The 20,194-nt window shown below is 35.8% G+C and overlaps 2 protein-coding genes across 3 annotated transcripts in view; both read right to left on the reverse strand.

The window, feature by feature from the left end:
- snx25 (sorting nexin 25) overlaps positions 1-124 on the reverse strand; it is a 44,572-nt gene extending 44,448 nt beyond the window's left edge. Inside the window, exon 1 of the mRNA XM_039655059.2 lies at positions 1-124. This exon is cut by the window's left edge and continues 725 nt beyond it. The gene's annotated coding sequence lies outside the window, so the exon portion shown is untranslated.
- A 1,197-nt stretch (positions 125-1,321) lies between these two features.
- Positions 1,322-18,302, reverse strand: enpp6 (ectonucleotide pyrophosphatase/phosphodiesterase 6). 2 transcript variants are annotated; one of them, XM_089135122.1, is made up of 9 exons: positions 18,191-18,302; positions 17,197-17,449; positions 11,774-11,953; positions 11,079-11,190; positions 10,163-10,304; positions 9,913-10,092; positions 4,603-4,740; positions 3,426-3,549; positions 1,322-2,003 (listed from the first exon to the last, which is right to left on the reverse strand). In XM_089135122.1, the coding sequence occupies exons 2-9, from the start codon at positions 17,429-17,431 to the stop codon at positions 1,801-1,803; spliced, it is 1,314 nt and encodes a 437-aa protein (XP_088991248.1). In that variant the 5' UTR covers positions 17,432-17,449; positions 18,191-18,302; the 3' UTR covers positions 1,322-1,800. The 2 variants fall into 2 exon arrangements, with proteins under 2 accessions (XP_088991248.1, XP_039511027.2); XM_039655093.2 differs by lacking the exon at positions 18,191-18,302 and having other exon boundaries at positions 17,197-17,508.
- Between the last annotated feature and the right edge of the window lie 1,892 nt (positions 18,303-20,194).

The following is a 20,194-nucleotide window of genomic DNA, read 5'->3' on the forward strand; positions in this document are numbered from 1 at the left end:
GATGTAAACAATCTGAAGTACTGTCATTATATCCACCGCGATTTGTCCAAAGTGTGAGAAATAAATAACTTATTGTCAATCCATCGCAATCTCAGTCCTGCTTAGATCCCCGGCTGCCTCTCGAGTGGCGAATCTGCGAGTTCTACTATGGAAAAGGGATCTTTCATGAATATTAATTACGCAACGTGACGTATGCTGAATGGCGCGGAATGATTTGGCCGTTGGTGCGTAGGCGGTTAGTCTGTTGGCGAATGAGCGGGTAAGAATTCCCTTATGAATAATAAGTAGGCACTTGAGTTGAAGGTTACTAAGCAACGTCAGCATTATCTGATTAATATTCATAAGAGAAGTCTTTGCCGTAGTAGGATATGAATGGAACAGCGACTATGGAAACTCCAGTAGGCCAGAAATTACACACGATGGACCCAAACAACACTGAAATGTCTTAAACTGACATCATTTGTATAAATCCATGACCCAGACATACTTTGTGTCTGTTTATTGCGGAGACAGCGATACATAAAATTAAAAATATACTAATAATAAAATCTTTAAAATGATTATTTTAATACACGAAAAAAAGATTAATTTCAATACAATGGTATAAATCTGAAAAGAAAACTGTGTTTACTAAAAAAATGCTTAATTATTATTATAATTATTATAGGTAAATTATGCATAATTGCATTATACAAATAAACCAAACCATAAGTGCTGTTAATTAATATTAGCCTACTCAACTCACGTCACACTATGTCTGCTAAAGATTTAAATAAAAGGTATTTTGCGCCACCTTCTGTCCATCTTGAACTGTATTCATCACCAACTGATAGGAAACAAGTCTACTGTACAACATTTAAGATAATTCATATAAATAACGCATCAAATTTTTGTTAAAATAATTTCTGTCTAAAAATATATTGCTCTAAAATAGTCTTAAATATAAAAGAATAGCAGAGTCTAAATCACAACTGTAACGATAACGGCTCAGAGAAATGATACCCACTGGAATCATAACGATTTTTTCCCGCTGATGAACGATAAACATTGTCAGCCAATTAGAATCCATCTTGCTTTAAAGAGCGCGAAAATTAATAAATAAATAAAGTAGCAAAGAGGTGAAAAAAAAGTTGAAAATATTATGTGAAATGAGTGACATTGAACCGTGTGCTCGTTGAAGTTCACACAGCCCGGCAGGGGGCGAGAGAGCTCAAAGCACATAATACAGAATAAGAGTCCCCGAGTAAATCACAATAAAAACATCATACTGAGTAGAATGTGAAAGAACAAATGTAGTAATAAAATAACAAAAAACTTTGCGTCTTGAGAAAATATTTTATTGTGAAATAAATGAGTACAAAGTCAAAACCTGTACTAAAGGAAAATGGCTAATCTTTATATAATGTTATAATTCTATAGAAATTAAACAAATAATAGCAATACAACGCCTTACATTCAAAACAGCACACATCTTGACAGAGAGGACACACTAGTCATTTTACAGTCATCATAAAATAAAATAAAAATAAAATAAATGTGTAAAGACAGAAACAACAGGTGGAGAAAATGAATGAAATTACATAATAAAAGTTCATATTTGACTAAAAATATAAATCTTTGACCTCAGGTCAAGTGTCAGTGAAAACGTGCAAATTGGTTTATCCAACAACATAATTTCTTCAACTCAAAAATAGAGGCAGTGCAGCAAAAGTGGGCTTTCTTGGCATTTATCTGAGCCTATGGTGCACACTAAGGCATAAAATCAGTGTTCCTGTATCTGATGATGTGTTTCCAGACATTCTAGTGCATCATCATCGTCATCATCGTCATCAGGCATACGGAGGTGGAAGCGACTCGAACGGCAGAAGCCGAGCTCTTCATCATACACTCGACCCGAGACCAGGAGCCGTTGTTCGGCTGCGCTTCGATGCCCAGCGTCTTACACAACACATTATACACATCCACTGTTCGCATGGGGCCGGCGCGGAAGTTCCTCTTGAAGTCTGGAGAGAAGGAGAAACATCATAATGATAAAATTGTTTCATTTATATAACAATTATGCAAAAAATATAAAAATTATTCAAATATAAAAATACACGCTGACATTTAAATGTCTCTTCTGCTCACCAGGGCTGCTTTTATTTGATCAAAAACGCAGTAAAATTGTGAAATATTATTATAATGTAAATCAACTGTATTATATGTGAATATATATTAAAGTGTAATTTATTCCTGTAAATTTTCAGCATCATTTCAGTCTTCAGTGTCCCATGATCTGTCAGAAATCACTCTAATATGATGATTTATGATTATTATCACAGTTGTGCGGATGCATATTTCTGTGGAAACCGTGACCCAGATTCTTTGATGAATCAAAAGTACGAAATTGATCTGAAATAGACTCTTTTGTAACATTATTAACGTCTTACCTGTCACTTTTGATCAATTTAATGCATCCTTGCTGAATAAAAGTTAATTTCCTCCAAAAAAAGTAAACATTTTCATGGTTAAATTATAAAAAAATATTTTAAAAAAAAGGTTAAAATAAATGGTAAATATGTATTTTTTATATATATTTTAAATTAAATATTTTAGTTGTATTTAAAATATTTGAATTATTTTATACTTTAATTAAATAAATAAATAAATAAATAAATAACAGTTTCATAATACTTTTTTTTACCATTAACAATATTATTGATATCACTTTTGATCAATTTAATGCATCCTTGCTGAATAAAAGGTAATTTCCTCCAAAAAACGGTAAACATTTTCATGGTTAAATTATAAAAAAATATTTAAAAAAAAAAAAGGTTAAAATAAATGGTAAATATGTATTTTTTATATATATTTTAAATTAAATATTTTAGTTGTATTTAAAATATTTGAATTATTTTATAATTTAATTAAATAAATAAATAACAGTTTCATAATACTTTTTTTACCATTAACAATATTATTGATATCACTTTTGATCAGTTTAATGCATCCTTGCTGAATAAAATTATTAATTTCTTCCAACAAAAAAAAAATGAATGGTAGTAAAAAAAATTACAATAAAAATAATCTTTTTTAGTGCTATCAAAACGATTAATTGCATCTAACATAAAGGTTTGTGCTAAACAAACTTTTATGTGAATAAAATAAATGCAATAATACAATTTAATTAAAATAAGTAAAATATAAAAGTATTTATTTAAAATAAAATATAAAAAATAGTGCTTTCAAATTGATTAATCACTATTAATCGCATAAATGTTTGTTTATATAATAGACGCACACAAACACACTCACACACATAACAGCACTATTTTTTTAATAAATACTTTTATATTTTAATTATTTTAATTTAATTGCATTATTCCATTTATTGAATTCTTTTGTTTGTTTTTTATAAAGTATTATTTATTATTTATGAACTTCACCTGGTCCTTGTGCCAGAAAGAATCCCCTCATGTCCACAAACTGGTTGTCGTACCCGTGCCACCCGTGCTGCCATCCCTCCGCTTCTGTCGAGCCGTTCTTCCAGAAGGGCAGTTTGGCTTTACTCTGCAGAGACGGGCAGAAATCAGTGTGTGGGTGTGTGTGTGTTCTCTCTTATCCAGCTCGGGGTCATGGAGGGACGTTGATGTTTTGGTAGTGATGGAATGACACATTATCAAAGTTATTTCAGGCAAGCACACAAGAGGAAGACTGTTGTTTCTGGGTTTATGTGCAAGACTGACTCATTCATGACCGAAGACTTTCCTGTCAGAGGTCGAATTGTACAAAAGCAACATATGGTGTTCTCCTCTCGGACTGAAAAATGTTTTTCTTTATCGGATTGGTGCAAAACTTGGCAAAGGGTTTGACACTTCCTGTGTGAACACACAAAAACTCATGGTCCTGTAAAATAGTCCTCGCATTAGAAACGAATATAGAGTTTCCTCTAGTGGAAGCGTTCGGTACTGCAGCCGAACACACTCGCACTGAACGCTCGTTTACTGAGAGATCAGCTCACATGTGCTTAGCTTGGATTTTCTTGCAGTTTTAGAGGAAAACGTGCTTTTGAAAATATATATTTCATATTTAAAAATGTAATCGTATTTTTATGCATTTTTTTATAACAGTAACAACAATTTTTATAATAACAATTTTTTTAATTTTTTAAAACTTTTTTCACTTCAGGAATAATCTGGCGTGAAATCAGGAATTAAACTTCAGTCTGTCGCTCTAAAGCGTTTAAGATTCACCACGGTTTAAGTCGGACATTTAATATTCAGGTCTACACTCAAAAATAAATAAATATATTATAAATACAGCGAAAATATTATTTAGTATTAAAAAAATATATCAAACTCAAATATAGTACATTCATTTAATTGACCAAAAACTAAAATAAAACATTCTGTCGTCTTTGAGTGACATGTGAAGAGGAACAGTTACACGGAAACCCAGATCCTGCAGGAGCGGATGGGGAAAGTTAGCGCAGATAAGCACAAGTAAGTTTGTAGTTTTGGTTGAGTCACTTCACTATATAGTGTCACTGTAGCATAGATATCTACATCTCCATTTGGTGAAATCCTACAACAAGGCCGTTGTGGACAGAAGGACGCCTCTGACCTCGGTGATGAACCAGCCGGGCTCGGCCACGAGCGTCAGCGGCGACACGAACCGCCCGCTCCTGTAGTGGAAGCGCTGCGGGATCTCCTGCTTCTTATACACATCCATGTTCCTCACGCCGCTCAGGTTCTGATACATCTGAGGTATCACACACACACACACACACACACACACACACACACACACAGTCGGGTTAGGCAACTAAAGTTCATACTAAACATCAAAATGTTTCGAGCTCTTGTGTTTGTTTATTTGTTTGTTTGTTCTGGCCCTGTCGTCACTGGTAAACATGAGTGTGATGTAACAATGTTGTTTATTTGTTTATTTGCTTGTTTGTTTGTTTTGTTTGTTTGTTTGGCCCTGTCGTGACTGTTAAACACGATTGTGATGTAACGATGTTTGTTTGTTTGTTGTTTGTTTTGGCCCTGTCCTCACTGGTAAACACGAGTGTGATGTAACAATGTTGTTTGTTTATTTGTTTGTTTTGGCCCTGTGGTCACTGGTAAACACGAGTGTGATGTAACGATGTTGTTTGTTTGTTTTGGCCCTGTCGTCACTGTTAAACATGATTGTGATGTAACAATGTTGTTTGTTTGTTTGTTTGTTTGTTGTTTGTTTTGGCCCTGTGGTCACTGGTAAACACGAGTGTGATGTAACGATGTTGTTTGTTTGTTTTGGCCCTGTCGTCACTGGTAAACATGATTGTGATGTAACAATGTTGTTTGTTTGTTTGTTTGTTTGTTTATTTGTTTGTTTGTTTTGGCCCTGTGGTCACTGGTAAACACGAGTGTGATGTAACGATGTTGTTTGTTTGTTTTGGCCCTGTCATCACTGTTAAACATGATTGTGATGTAACAATGTTGTTTGTTTGTTTGTTTGTTTGTTTATTTGTTTGTTTGTTTTGGCCCTGTGGTCACTGGTAAACACGAGTGTGATGTAACGATGTTGTTTGTTTGTTTTGGCCCTGTCGTCACTGGTAAACATGATTGTGATGTAACAATGTTGTTTGTTTGTTTGTTTGTTTGTTTATTTGTTTGTTTGTTTTGGCCCTGTGGTCACTGGTAAACACGAGTGTGATGTAACGATGTTGTTTGTTTGTTTTGGCCCTGTCATCACTGTTAAACATGATTGTGATGTAACAATGTTGTTTGTTTGTTTGTTTGTTTGTTTATTTGTTTGTTTGTTTTGGCCCTGTGGTCACTGGTAAACCCGAGTGTGATGTAACGATGTTGTTTGTTTGTTTGTTGTTTGTTTGTTTGTTTGTTTTGGCCCTGACATCACTGGTAAACCCGAGTGTGATGTAACGATGTTGTTTGTTTGTTTGTTTGTTTTGGCCCTGTGGTCACTGGTAAACACGAGTGTGATGTAACGATGTTGTTTGTTTGTTTTGGCCCTGTCGTCACTGTTAAACATGATTGTGATGTAACAATGTTGTTTGTTTGTTTGTTTTGGCCCTGTCATCACTGGTAAACCCGAGTGTGATGTAACGATGTTGTTTGTTTGTTTGTTGTTTGTTTGTTTGTTTGTTTTGGCCCTGACATCACTGGTAAACCCGAGTGTGATGTAACGATGTTGTTTGTTTGTTTGTTTGTTTGTTGTTTGTTTGTTTGTTTGGTTGTTCTGGCCCTGACATCACTGGTAAACCCGAGTGTGATGTAACGATGTTGTTTGTTTGTTTGTTTGTTTGTTTTGGCCCTGACATCACTGGTAAACCCGAGTGTGATGTAACGATGTTGTTTGTTTGTTTGTTTGTTGTTTGTTTGTTTGTTTGTTTTGGCCCTGACATCACTGGTAAACCCGAGTGTGATGTAACGATGTTGTTTGTTTGTTTGTTTGTTTTGGCCCTGTGGTCACTGGTAAACACGAGTGTGATGTAACGATGTTGTTTGTTTGTTTTGGCCCTGTCGTCACTGGTAAACATGATTGTGATGTAACAATGTTGTTTGTTTGTTTGTTTGTTTGTTTATTTGTTTGTTTGTTTTGGCCCTGTGGTCACTGGTAAACACGAGTGTGATGTAACGATGTTGTTTGTTTGTTTTGGCCCTGTCATCACTGTTAAACATGATTGTGATGTAACAATGTTGTTTGTTTGTTTGTTTTGGCCCTGTCATCACTGGTAAACCCGAGTGTGATGTAACAATGTTGTTTGTTTATTTGTTTGTTTTGGCCCTGTGGTCACTGGTAAACACGAGTGTGATGTAACGATGTTGTTTGTTTGTTTTGGCCCTGTCGTCACTGTTAAACATGATTGTGATGTAACAATGTTGTTTGTTTGTTTGTTTTGGCCCTGTCATCACTGGTAAACCCGAGTGTGATGTAACGATGTTGTTTGTTTGTTTGTTGTTTGTTTGTTTGTTTGTTTGTTTTGGCCCTGACATCACTGGTAAACCCGAGTGTGATGTAACGATGTTGTTTGTTTGTTTGTTGTTTGTTTGTTTGTTTGTTTGGTTGTTCTGGCCCTGACATCACTGGTAAACCCGAGTGTGATGTAACAATGTTGTTTGTTTGTTTGTTTGTTTGTTTGTTTGTTTGTTTGTTTTGGCCCTGACATCACTGGTAAACCCGAGTGTGATGTAACGATGTTGTTTGTTTGTTTGTTGTTTGTTTGTTTGTTTTGGCCCTATCATCACTGGTAAACCCAAGTGTGATGTAACGATGTTGTTTGTTTGTTTGTTGTTTGTTTGTTTGTTCTGGCCCTGACATCACTGGTAAACCCGAGTGTGATGTAACGATGTTGTTTGTTTGTTTGTTGTTTGTTTGTTTGTTTGTTTTGGCCCTATCATCACTGGTAAACCCGAGTGTGATGTAACGATGTTGTTTGTTTGTTTGTTTGTTGTTTGTTTGTTCTGGCCCTGACATCACTGGTAAACCCGAGTGTGATGTAACGATGTTGTTTGTTTGTTTTGGCCCTATCATCACTGGTAAACCCGAGTGTGATGTAACGATGTTGTTTGTTTGTTTGTTGTTTGTTTGTTTGTTTGTTTTGGCCCTGACATCACTGGTAAACCCGAGTGTGATGTAACAATGTTGTTTGTTTATTTGTTTGTTTTGGCCCTGTGGTCACTGGTAAACACGAGTGTGATGTAACGATGTTGTTTGTTTGTTTTGGCCCTGTCGTCACTGTTAAACATGATTGTGATGTAACAATGTTGTTTGTTTGTTTGTTTTTGCCCTGTCATCACTGGTAAACCCGAGTGTGATGTAACGATGTTGTTTGTTTGTTTGTTGTTTGTTTGTTTGTTTGTTTTGGCCCTGACATCACTGGTAAACCCGAGTGTGATGTAACGATGTTGTTTGTTTGTTTGTTGTTTGTTTGTTTGTTTGTTTGGTTGTTCTGGCCCTGACATCACTGGTAAACCCGAGTGTGATGTAACAATGTTGTTTGTTTGTTTGTTTGTTTTGGCCCTGACATCACTGGTAAACCCGAGTGTGATGTAACGATGTTGTTTGTTTGTTTGTTGTTTGTTTGTTTTGGCCCTATCATCACTGGTAAACCCAAGTGTGATGTAACGATGTTGTTTGTTTGTTTGTTGTTTGTTTGTTTGTTCTGGCCCTGACATCACTGGTAAACCCGAGTGTGATGTAACGATGTTGTTTGTTTGTTTGTTGTTTGTTTGTTTGTTTGTTTTGGCCCTATCATCACTGGTAAACCCGAGTGTGATGTAACGATGTTGTTTGTTTGTTTGTTTGTTGTTTGTTTGTTTGTTCTGGCCCTGACATCACTGGTAAACCCGAGTGTGATGTAACGATGTTGTTTGTTTGTTTTGGCCCTATCATCACTGGTAAACCCGAGTGTGATGTAACGATGTTGTTTGTTTGTTTGTTGTTTGTTTGTTTGTTTGTTTTGGCCCTGACATCACTGGTAAACCCGAGTGTGATGTAACAATGTTGTTTGTTTATTTGTTTGTTTTGGCCCTGTGGTCACTGGTAAACACGAGTGTGATGTAACGATGTTGTTTGTTTGTTTTGGCCCTGTCGTCACTGTTAAACATGATTGTGATGTAACAATGTTGTTTGTTTGTTTGTTTTTGCCCTGTCATCACTGGTAAACCCGAGTGTGATGTAACGATGTTGTTTGTTTGTTTGTTGTTTGTTTGTTTGTTTGTTTTGGCCCTGACATCACTGGTAAACCCGAGTGTGATGTAACGATGTTGTTTGTTTGTTTGTTGTTTGTTTGTTTGTTTGTTTGGTTGTTCTGGCCCTGACATCACTGGTAAACCCGAGTGTGATGTAACGATGTTGTTTGTTTGTTTGTTTGTTTGTTTGTTTGTTTGTTTTGGCCCTGACATCACTGGTAAACCCGAGTGTGATGTAACGATGTTGTTTGTTTGTTTGTTGTTTGTTTGTTTGTTTGTTTTGGCCCTATCATCACTGGTAAACCCGAGTGTGATGTAACGATGTTGTTTGTTTGTTTGTTGTTTGTTTGTTTGTTTGTTTGTTTGTTCTGGCCCTGACATCACTGGTAAACCCGAGTGTGATGTAACGATGTTGTTTGTTTGTTTGTTTGTTTGTTTTGGCCCTGACATCACTGGTAAACACGAGTGTGATGTAACGATGTTTGTTTGTTTGGCCCTGTCGTCACTGTTAAACATGATTGTGATGTAACAATGTTGTTTGTTTGTTTGTTTATTTGCTTGTTTGTTTGTTTGGCCCTGTCGTGACTGTTAAACACGATTGTGATGTAACGATGTTTGTTTGTTTGTTTGTTTGTTTGTTTGTTTGTTTTGGCCCTGTCCTCACTGGTAAACACGAGTGTGATGTAACGATGTTTGTTTGTTTGGCCCTGTCGTCACTGTTAAACATGATTGTGATGTAACAATGTTGTTTGTTTGTTTGTTTATTTGCTTGTTTGTTTGTTTTGCCCTGTCGTGACTGTTAAACACGATTGTGATGTAACGATGTTTGTTTGTTTGTTTTGGCCCTGTCCTCACTGGTAAACACGAGTGTGATGTAACGATGTTGTTTGTTTATTTGTTTGTTTGTTTGTTTATTTGCTTGTTTGTTTGTTTGGCCCTGTCGTGACTGTTAAACACGATTGTGATGTAACGATGTTTGTTTGTTTGTTTTGGCCCTGTCATCACTGTTAAACATGATTGTGATGTAACAATGTTGTTTGTTTGTTTGTTTTGGCCCTGTGGTCACTGGTAAACACGAGTGTGATGTAACAATGTTGTTTGTTTGTTTATTTGTTTGTTTTGGCCCTGTCGTCACTGGTAAACATGATTGTGATGTAACAATGTTGTTTGTTTGTTTGTTTTGGCCCTGTGGTCACTGGTAAACACGAGTGTGATGTAACGGAGCAGAGCGCACCTCCTCAAACTTGTCCTGTTTGGGCCACAGACTGACCACCGGCCCCCTGTCCATCATCTTAATGACGTGTGACATGTCAATGAAGTTCTCCAGTTCGATCACCTTCTCCATCCACTCCAGCTCCGTCATGCCGTGATCCGAGAACAGCACCACGTTCACATCATCTCTCATGTTCTTCTCCTGACGAACAAACACACGTGTTTCAGATGTTCAGATGGTTCTTCCACTCTCGCAGCCCAGTTGAACATACCTTGATTTTCTGGTTGAGTGTCTGGAGGGCCTGATCCAGGGAGCGGACGGCCCGCTGTAGTTCAGGAGAGCCGGGGCCAAAGTGATGCCCTTCCACATCTATCTTCTCATAGTAAATAGCAGCCATGTCTGCTTTATTGCTCCTGTTGGAAACATTCGAACCAAATCATCTCATAATAACAAACACACTTAAAGGAGTAGTTCACTTTAGCTGATAATTTACTCTCCCCCGTGGCATCCAAGATGTCCATGTCTTTCTTTCTTCAGACGAAAATAAATTTTTTTGATGAAAACATTCCAGGATTTTCTCCATATAATGGACTTCAATGGGGACCAAACGGTTCAAGGTCCAAATGAGAGTTTCAGTGCAGCTTCAAAGGGCTTTAAACCACACCAGACGATGAATAAGGGTCTTAGATAGCGAAATGAGCGTTCATTTCAAAAATAAGTAAAAAACTTCGCGATCATTTGAGCTTATAAAACTTAAACTTTGTTATTTATTTTTTAAATGAACGATCGTTTCGCTAGATAAGACCCTTATTCATCGTCTGGTGTCGTTTAAAGCCCTTTGAACAGTTTGCACTGAAACTCTCATTTGGACCTTGAACCGTTTGGATATATATTGCGCTTCGAGTGTGTTTGTGAAAGTCCCGCCCCTTCCCATAACCTCCAGTTTAACACACAACTAACTAACTCAACCAGGCCCCGCCCCTTTATTCTGCGCATGAATTATTATAATGAGGAATATTGTGACGTGTTCGTTCCCGGGAGAAACTCCAGACTACAATGGAGGCGTTTCAGGAGTTCAGGAACACTGACACTCATATAGAGAAGAACTGGAGCGTTTTCATGATCATTGATCACACACTACAGAGAGATGAAGATGAAGATGTAAAGAAAGCATGATAGGTCGTTACTTTAACATATTGAGAGCGTTCTCCATGGAGTCGGTCAGGTTCTTCTCTGAAGGATTGTACACGTATTCCTCACAGAACGAAGGTCTGACTCCAAGAATCGTCACTTCACAACCTGAACGGACAGAAGCACACATTACAATATGGTGATAATATGCAAATTAATGTTTAAAATTAATTAATTAATTAATTAAAAAATAATAATTAATCCACTTCAAATGTTGACTACTGTATGTATGTGTATATATATATATTTATTTATTTTTTATTTTTAACTTAATTTGAATAAGCCTGGTCCCACATTGTTCTCTGTTGATGCGCTCTAAAAAATGCTGGGTTGTTTCAACCCAAATTTGGGTCAAATATGGACAAACCCAAATGTTGGGTTAAAAATGCAATTAAAAAATGTACAGTTGAAAGTGAAAGTTGAAGTTGGGGTAAAATTTGAAATTACATTTTTAACCCAACATTTGGGTTTGTCCATATTTGACCCAAATTTGGGTTGAAACAACCCAGCATTTTTTCAACATTTGAAGTGGATCAAAACTTTTCATCAAAAGTTATACATGAATTTTGAACTTTTTTGATCCACTTCAAATGTTGTCCACTGAATATATAGAAATATATATAGTTTGTCCATATTTGACCCAAATTTGGGTTCAAACAACCCAGCATTGTATAGAGTGTGGCATACTGACCTGGCCAGTAGTACATGTAGACTCTCTTGCCCAGCTTCTGCATGGTGACCCACAGCGGCTCGGACCCGTCCCACCACAGGGGTAACCGGCTGTCCGGATTGGTTCCGATCAGGAATTCCTTCATGGTGTCCTTATCCCACATGTAATTCCCAGTCATCTGGTGCACCTCGCAGTAGCGTCCTGTAAATGAGGAGCGAAGCCGATGTTTAGTGTATAAGTGCGTCATTTGGGACACAACTACTATACAGACCATAAGAGCTTTGCATTGCTCATATATTTCATATCTCAGGAGACTCGATATGTTTCCATGTGTGGATCGCTATCAATACCAACAATGGATGATTTCTGTGTCGATGGACATTAAACCGAGCATTGCTGTGCGTACAGGCCACTAAAATAAGATAAGTGGGTTTATTCGCACGGTGAAGGCATATAAATGTTACTAATCTTCTTAGAATTAAGTTAAAATTCAGTCTAAATATTGTTGCATTTATTATGTCTAAATAGTTACATTTAAAAAACGATTTGAACAATATATTTTAGATTTATTGTAACAATAAAATATTATGATTATATATCATTCACAGCTTTTGAGGGCAGAGCTCTTGAAACACACAGCGCATTTATATATTTAATTAAATTTCAGATAATTTGCGATTCGATCATCAGTCGGTTTCCAGAAGTAAAAACTGTAATTAATTTCCTCCATTGGGAAACAGATATTTTGCGATAACTCACAAACCTTTAAGGCTGATAAGCGATGGTATTTTCAAGCATTATTTTGGCTATTTTGTTTTAAAATAATCATGTTTAACAGCAGAATACATGGTGAAAACTACATTACCCATAATGCTGTACAGAAAATTCCACCAATCAGAGGGCCAAAAAAGTTACCCCGCCCACTCCAATGATGCACTGCCAATTACATAATCGAGTCAGTCTCTGTACACTCAAATATTTCAATATATATTATGCATATTGTGCAATAAACATGAAATAGATTTAGCGTATTTAAATGAGTTTTGTGTTTCTACATTTCAGTTTTTAATTCATTCGCAATGCTTCATGGGATTGTAGTTCTTCTCACTCAAGCTGTCTTGTATGGCGAGCCACTTTAGCTTTTATTCATTTAGGATATGAATTCTTGATATCAAGAATTGAATTGCTGATATCTGTAATTGTATTTTCACTAGTGAAATGTCACCACAGGCTGCCATTCAAAATCAATTGTTGATATCAAGAATTGAGTTTTTACTAGTAGAAATATCATTTTTGATATCAATAATTACATTGTCACTAGTTGAAATGTCTATTCTTGATATCAACAATTCAATTGGTACTAGTAAAAATGTTAATTTTTGATATCTGAACATGTATTTCTGATATCAATATTATTTCAGATATGTAAAATGTCTTTCTTACTAATCACATTCATGATATCAGAAATTAACATTGTCACTAGTAAAAATGTAATTATTGATATCAAAAATGATCATTGTTACTAGTAGCAATCCAATTGTGGATATCAAGAATAGACATTTCAACTAGTAACAATTGAATTCTTGATATCAAAAATGAAGGTTTTTACTAGTAATAATTGTATTTCTGATATTTTCAACTCAATTCTTGAAATCAACAATTGGTTTTGAATGACATATGGTGACATTTCACTAGTGAAAATACAATTGTTGATATCAAGTAAACACGCTACAGACGCCACATAGGCTTTTGCATGAAATTTTAATTTCTAATTAGTTCTGAGATGTTAATGTACAGTCTGCAGGACTGCCCAGTGTTTAAGAGTCTGAAGCGCTGACTCTACAGAAGTTCACAGTGCAAAGAGCAGGGTCAGCGCTTCCAAGAAATGCCAACATTAAACAAGCAAACACACTCTGTTAATAACACCAGAGCGGGTATAAAACCATCAGAGCGTCCAGAACTCTTGGCCAACCCAACGTAACACATTAACAAATCACAAATACTATATGATGCTCAACAAGTGTGCACGTTTAAATATAAATTATGAAGTCTCTTTTGTGCAACAAGCTGCATTTATGAGTACAATAAACATACAGTAAAATCTGAAATATTATTCTAATGTAAATCTGCAGTTTTCTATGTGAATATATAGTGAAGTGTAATTTATTCCTGTGATCAAAGCTGTATTTTCAGCATTATTACTCCAGTCTTCACTCTCAGAAAAAAGGTACAAAAGCTGTCACTGGGGCTGTAGCTTTTCGAAAGGTACACTTTTGTCCATTTTAAGTACTAATTTGTACGTTTTATGTGCTAATTTATACATTATGTGCTAATATGTACATTTTTGGTGCTAATATGTACATTTCAGGTGCTAATATGCACATTTTAAGTGTTGATATGTACATTTTAGGTGTTAATATGTACATTTTAAGTGTTGATATGTACATTTTATGTGCTAATATGTACATTTTTGGTGTTAATATGTACATTTCAGGTGCTAATATGTACATTTTAAGTGTTGATATGTACATTTTAGGGTGTTAATTTGTACATTTTAAGTGTATTTTAACTTAAGTGCTAATATGTACATTTTTGGTGTTAATATGTACATTTCAGGTGCTAATATGCACATTTCAGGTACAAATATGTACATTTTAAGTGTTGATATGTACATTTTAGGTGTTAATTTGTACATTTTAAGTGTTGATATGTACATTTTATGTGCTAATACATTTTTGGTGTTAATATGTACATTTCAGGTACTAATATGTACATTTTAAGTGTTGATTACCAAAAACCAGGACACTCGGCCCAGCAAACACATGGGCCAACTCAAATGATACTCGAAGTTTACTCAAAGATAACTTATTAATTTCAATACATTTAAAGTAGGTTATGCCTCCTCTGTATGGATAGAAAATGGTTATATTGTTATATGAAAACAGGACATGTCCTGGGAAAACAGGACAGTTGGTAACCCTAGATATGTACATTTTAGGTGCTAATATGTACCATTAAGCTACCAATATGCAGCCTTAAGGTACAAAAGTGTACCTTTTGAAAAGGTACAGCCCCAGTGACAGCTTTTGTACCTTTTTTTTCTGAGAGTGATTCAGTGTCACATGATCCTCAAATCACTCTAATGATGATCTGATGCTCAAGAAACATTTATTATTATTACCAGTGTTGAAAACAGTTCATATTTTGGTGGAAACAGACATAATTTGTATGTTTTATGTGCTAATATGTACATTTTTGGTGCTAATATGTACATTTCAGGTGCTAATATGAACATTTTAAGTGTTGATATGTACATTTTAGGTGTTAATATGTACATTTTATGTGCTAATATATACATTTTTGGTGCTAATATGTACATTTCAGGTACTAATGTGTACATTTTAAGTGTTGATATGTACATTTTAGGTGTTAATCTGTACATTTGATGTGCTAATATGTACATTTCAGGTACTAATATGTACATTTCTGGTGCTAATATGTACATTTCAGGTACTAATATGTACAGTTTAAGTGTTGATATGTTCATTTTAGGTGCTAATATGTACCATTAAGCTACCAATATGCAGCCTTAAGGTACAAAAGTGTACCTTTTGAAAAGGTACAGCCCCAGTGACAGCTTTTGTACCTTTTTTTCTGAGAGTGATTCAGTGTCACATGATCCTCAAATCACTCTAATGTGATGATCGGATGCTCAAGAAACATTTATTATTATTACCAGTGTTGAAAACAGTTCATATTTTGGTGGAAACAGACATAATTTGTATGTTTTATGTGCTAATATGTACATTTTTGGTGCTAATATGTACATTTCAGGTGCTAATATGTACATTTCAGGTACCAATATGAACATTTTAAGTGTTGATATGTACATTTTAGGTGTTAATATGTACATTTTATGTGCTAATATATACATTTTTGGTGCTAATATGTACATTTCAGGTACTAATATGTACATTAAGTGTTGATATGTACATTTTAGGTGTTGATATGTACATTTTAGGTGTTAATCTGTACATTTTATGTGCTAATATGTACATTTCAGGTGCTAATATGTACATTTCAGTTACTAATATGTACAGTTTAAATGTTGATATGTTCATTTTAGGTGCTAATATGTACCATTAAGCTACCAATATGCAGCCTTAAGGTACAAAAGTGTACCTTTTGAAAAGGTACAGCCCCGGTGACAGCTTTTGTACCTTTTTTTCTGAGAGTGATTCAGTGTCACATGATCCTCAAATCACTCTAATATGATAATCTGATGCTCAAGAAACATTTACTATTATTACCAGTGTTGAAAACAGTTCATATTTTGGTGGAAACGGATGATTTTTATTTGCTGCACCGAAAGTTCAAAAGAACAGCATTGATTTGAACACTATTTAATGCATCCTTGCTCAAACTAAATCTTCCTTGTTTAAAGGCATTGATGAATGTTATTCTATGAGAGATGAATCATGGCACAGCTTTGCTCTCAGTTGTGTTGGGTTTCTCTGTGAAAGCTTCGTGCGAGGGGAATGTGCTCAAACAAAACACCAGCATCAGCAAAGCATCGGCAGGGATTGTGAACGCCGCCGCAGGTCAACACGTGTGTGCTGGAGCTCAGCCCAAACAACCCAACATATGCCTCTCCCATAACTAAACTAAATAACTCAATTCCTACACAGTGTCCCTTTAAATAAATAATGTACTCGGATATTTCCATCTGCTAGTTTACTGTTTTTCTGAAACAGATGTTTGAATCTAAGTGAGAGCGAGCTGTTTCTGTGGTTATTGTGGAGAGAGATAAGACTGGTCTCTGTTATCAATAAACCCAAACAACAAAGAGAGAGTTCCTGAGGACCTTTACACTGGAAGAGTGTCTCAAATCTCACATCAGGATTGGATTAGGCGTTGAAGCCTGTGCCAAGGTGTGCCATGCTTGTGTAAGGCTTCACAAACACATAATTAGAGTTCATAAAATCTCAGCTTACTACATTATAAAGGTGAAAACTGTTTTAAAAAGACCTGCACTGACTAATAATCATGGAGGACTGCAGCACAAGATTGTAACTTATTTTAACATACCAACTAAGGTAGGGCTAACACTTTACAATAAGGTTCATTAGTTAACATTAACGTAGCCTATTAACTAACCATAATTTTGTTGATCTTTGTTAGTGTTCGTTAATAAAAATCCAGTTTTTGTTCATGTTAGTTCACAGACAGTGCATTAACTAAAGTTAACAGGATTTTAATAAAGTATTAGTTAGTAAATGTTGAAATTAACATAAACAAAGATGAATAAATGTTGTATACGTGCAGTTCATGCTAATTATCGTAGTTAACTCGTAAAGTGTTAGCTAGTGGCTATTTATGATTGCATTTGTTGTAAAAAATAAATAAATAAATAAATAAATAAATAAAAAGTTGGTAAGGCCCACCTGTCATGAGAGAGTAATAGTTTGGATAGGACAGACTGGGGAAATCTGGAGTGAGATAATCCACTTTTACACCGTTTTCCACGATCTCTCTGAATCCGGACAGGTTTTGTAAATCGTCCATGTAATCATAACGGAATCCATCGATGAGAAACACCAGGAGTTTGCGGTTAGCGTCGCAGCATCGCGACAGGAGCAGGAAAAACGCGACGCTGATGTTCAACGCGACGCGAGTCATGATGAAGCTGAAGCCGAACTGACGGAGAGAAGAAGAGGCTCGATCATCTGATGATTCAGGAGAACTCTCCGGCACAGTGGGCGTGTGTGTGTGTGTGTGTGTGTGCGGGGAGAGAGAGTCCACACACACACACACACACACACACACACACTGACTAGACGGATCCTTCAGGAGGACTTTTTTCTTTTCTATTTTTTCTTGCGTAAAAAATCCCGTATTTTTTACGGAATAAAGCTGGCAACTTTGGTTGCCAGAACAATTCTGTTAAAAATACATTAAAACTGTAATCACCTTTACAGAAATAAACCGTATTTCATTTTCTGAAATTTGTTGATGTATACCCACCCAGGTGAAAAAGACGTCCAATTAAGTGTTTTAAAAATGTATTGAAATATGTTTTTAGTACAATACAAATATAATGTAATGCATTTACACTTAATTGGACGTCTTTTTCACCTTTTGAAAAATTGATTTCGGTTTGGTACCAAGCATATTAATAACACCACATAGACACATAAACAACATTAAAAGCTGGATTTTCACCACAGACTTTAAGTTACATCTAATTTGACAACATGAAACAAACAGACTGATTGCCCCTCGACTAATCACTGGTCTAGTAGTCACAGAATTATAATGAAGTACTATTCAACTCAACAAAAAAATAAATTAATTAATTTAAAAAAAACTCTACAATTTAAACGAGTTCAGACGATTCTCAACTTCCTCCATCATGCACAACAAGCAGAATCTGTTTACCTTCCATTCGAAGATTAATTAACATGCAAATTGGCCGATTTGAACTCAAATGAACCTCAACAAAGTCCTTTTCAAACCCAGCTGAAAGGAAAGCTGGGAACTCGAGCTCGCTGTTGTCACGATAGGCCTCTGTTTTGTCCACGACGTTTCCGTTCACAAACATATTTACAACCTCCTGTATTTACAACCTCCAATATTTTCTCCTGTTTAGAGGCATGTAACCTACAAAACACTCTCGGCCTGAAAACTCTTGGCCTTCAGTTTGCTCTAGTCTACACAATCTGTACAGCACTGACCTCTCGTGTCTGAAAGCTAGTAAAGCAGAAATATTACAAACAAACTGAAGTGTGTTTAGTCCGCCACTGGGTTGTGCAATAACCTTAACTTTATACCCTCGTTCAACTGTTAAACCGGCTAAATAGAGGCTTTACACACATACATTCACCAGTTACTGAGGGGAATTACACCTGTGTTAAACACATGTTGACTTGTCTTGGATCGTGTAAAGTTGAGTTGTCATATATAAAAAAATAAAAATATAAAAAAAAAAACACACGCGGAGACTTAGACGAAAAAAAAAACATACTGATAATTCACAATGAAAATATACAAGTATATTAATCATGTCATAAAGTAAACAAGAATGCGTTTTAGGCATAACTTACCTGTCCCTAACGGTGGACTTGAAAAAATTAATTTTTGATATGTTTTATCTTACCTCAAGGGCATCCAAGATGTAGGTGTCTTTGTTTCCACAGTATTTTCAATTTTGACAATTTTCAGTCAAACCGTTGTTGTCTATCAGTCATACACTGGAGGCTAAGGGGGTCCACCAAAGAGCAGCACAGAGAAGTCCAAATTAAACATGATTTAATGACTCGTAAATGTAAGTACACATTGATGGCCTAAGACACGAAACGAGCGGTTTGTGTGAGAAAACCAACAGTATTTATATCGTTTTTACCTCGTGCAATGATAGCCATGACAAAATGATCTAACGGCACGGGAGCTTCGGTCTGCGCATGTGCTGGAAGTGATCGCCTGCGCGGCTACATCACTCTTTGTTTATACAGAGATTTCGGAAGTTTTACCTTTCACTAAACATATTTAGATATACGGGAAACCGCAATGGAAGACGATTTCGGTATATCTAAAAATGTTTAGTAAAAGGTAAAACTTCCGAAATCTCTGTGTAAATTGAGTGACGTCACATGCAAGCGATCACTTCCGGCGTAACATTGAACTGATTCAGTTCGGTTCAGTTGGACATTGAACAACTGATTCAGATCACTGTGATTACACGAGGTAAAAACGATATAAATACTGTTGGTTTTCTCACACAAACCGCTCGTTTCGTGTCTTAGGCCATCAATGTGTACTTACATTTACGAGTCATTAAATCATGTTTAATCTGGACTTCTCTGTGCTGCTCTTTGGTGGACCCCCTTAGCCTCCAGTGTGTGACTGATAGACAACAACGGTTTGACTGAAAAATGTCAAAATTGAAAATACTGTGGAAACAAAGACACTTACATCTTGGATGCCCTTGAGGTAAGATAAAACATATCAAAAATTAATTTCAAAGTGAACTATCCCTTTATTGATCATCCATTTTACTTATTTTGTTTTATAAATGGTTTCATTTACCCGAGCTTCACTAGACTTTTTTCCCTATAAAAGATTTTCTACATTTTATGATTTTATGGTCAAAAGGCATTGAATACCGCAGGAATTATATTCATTCATATAACGTTTTAATAGTCTTGAATTAGAATAAGTTCCTCTCGCATCATCTCTTCTCTTCTCTGATGATGTGGGCGGGGCTATAACCTGTCACTCACATGAGATCAGCCAATAGCAAACTACAACCATCCCCCGCCCACATTTATTCTTGTCCCAGAAGCGTTTCACTCGAATAAGAGCCACGAGAAACTAATTCAATTCAAAAGCGGATTTGAGTAAAACAACCATGGAAAATGACTCCAATATAAAAACACAACCAGA

Source organism: Pimephales promelas, chromosome 9 (genome assembly GCF_988280905.1).
Source record: "Pimephales promelas chromosome 9, fPimPro1.hap1.1, whole genome shotgun sequence".
In the NCBI taxonomy this organism is placed as follows: domain Eukaryota; kingdom Metazoa; phylum Chordata; class Actinopteri; order Cypriniformes; family Leuciscidae; genus Pimephales; species Pimephales promelas.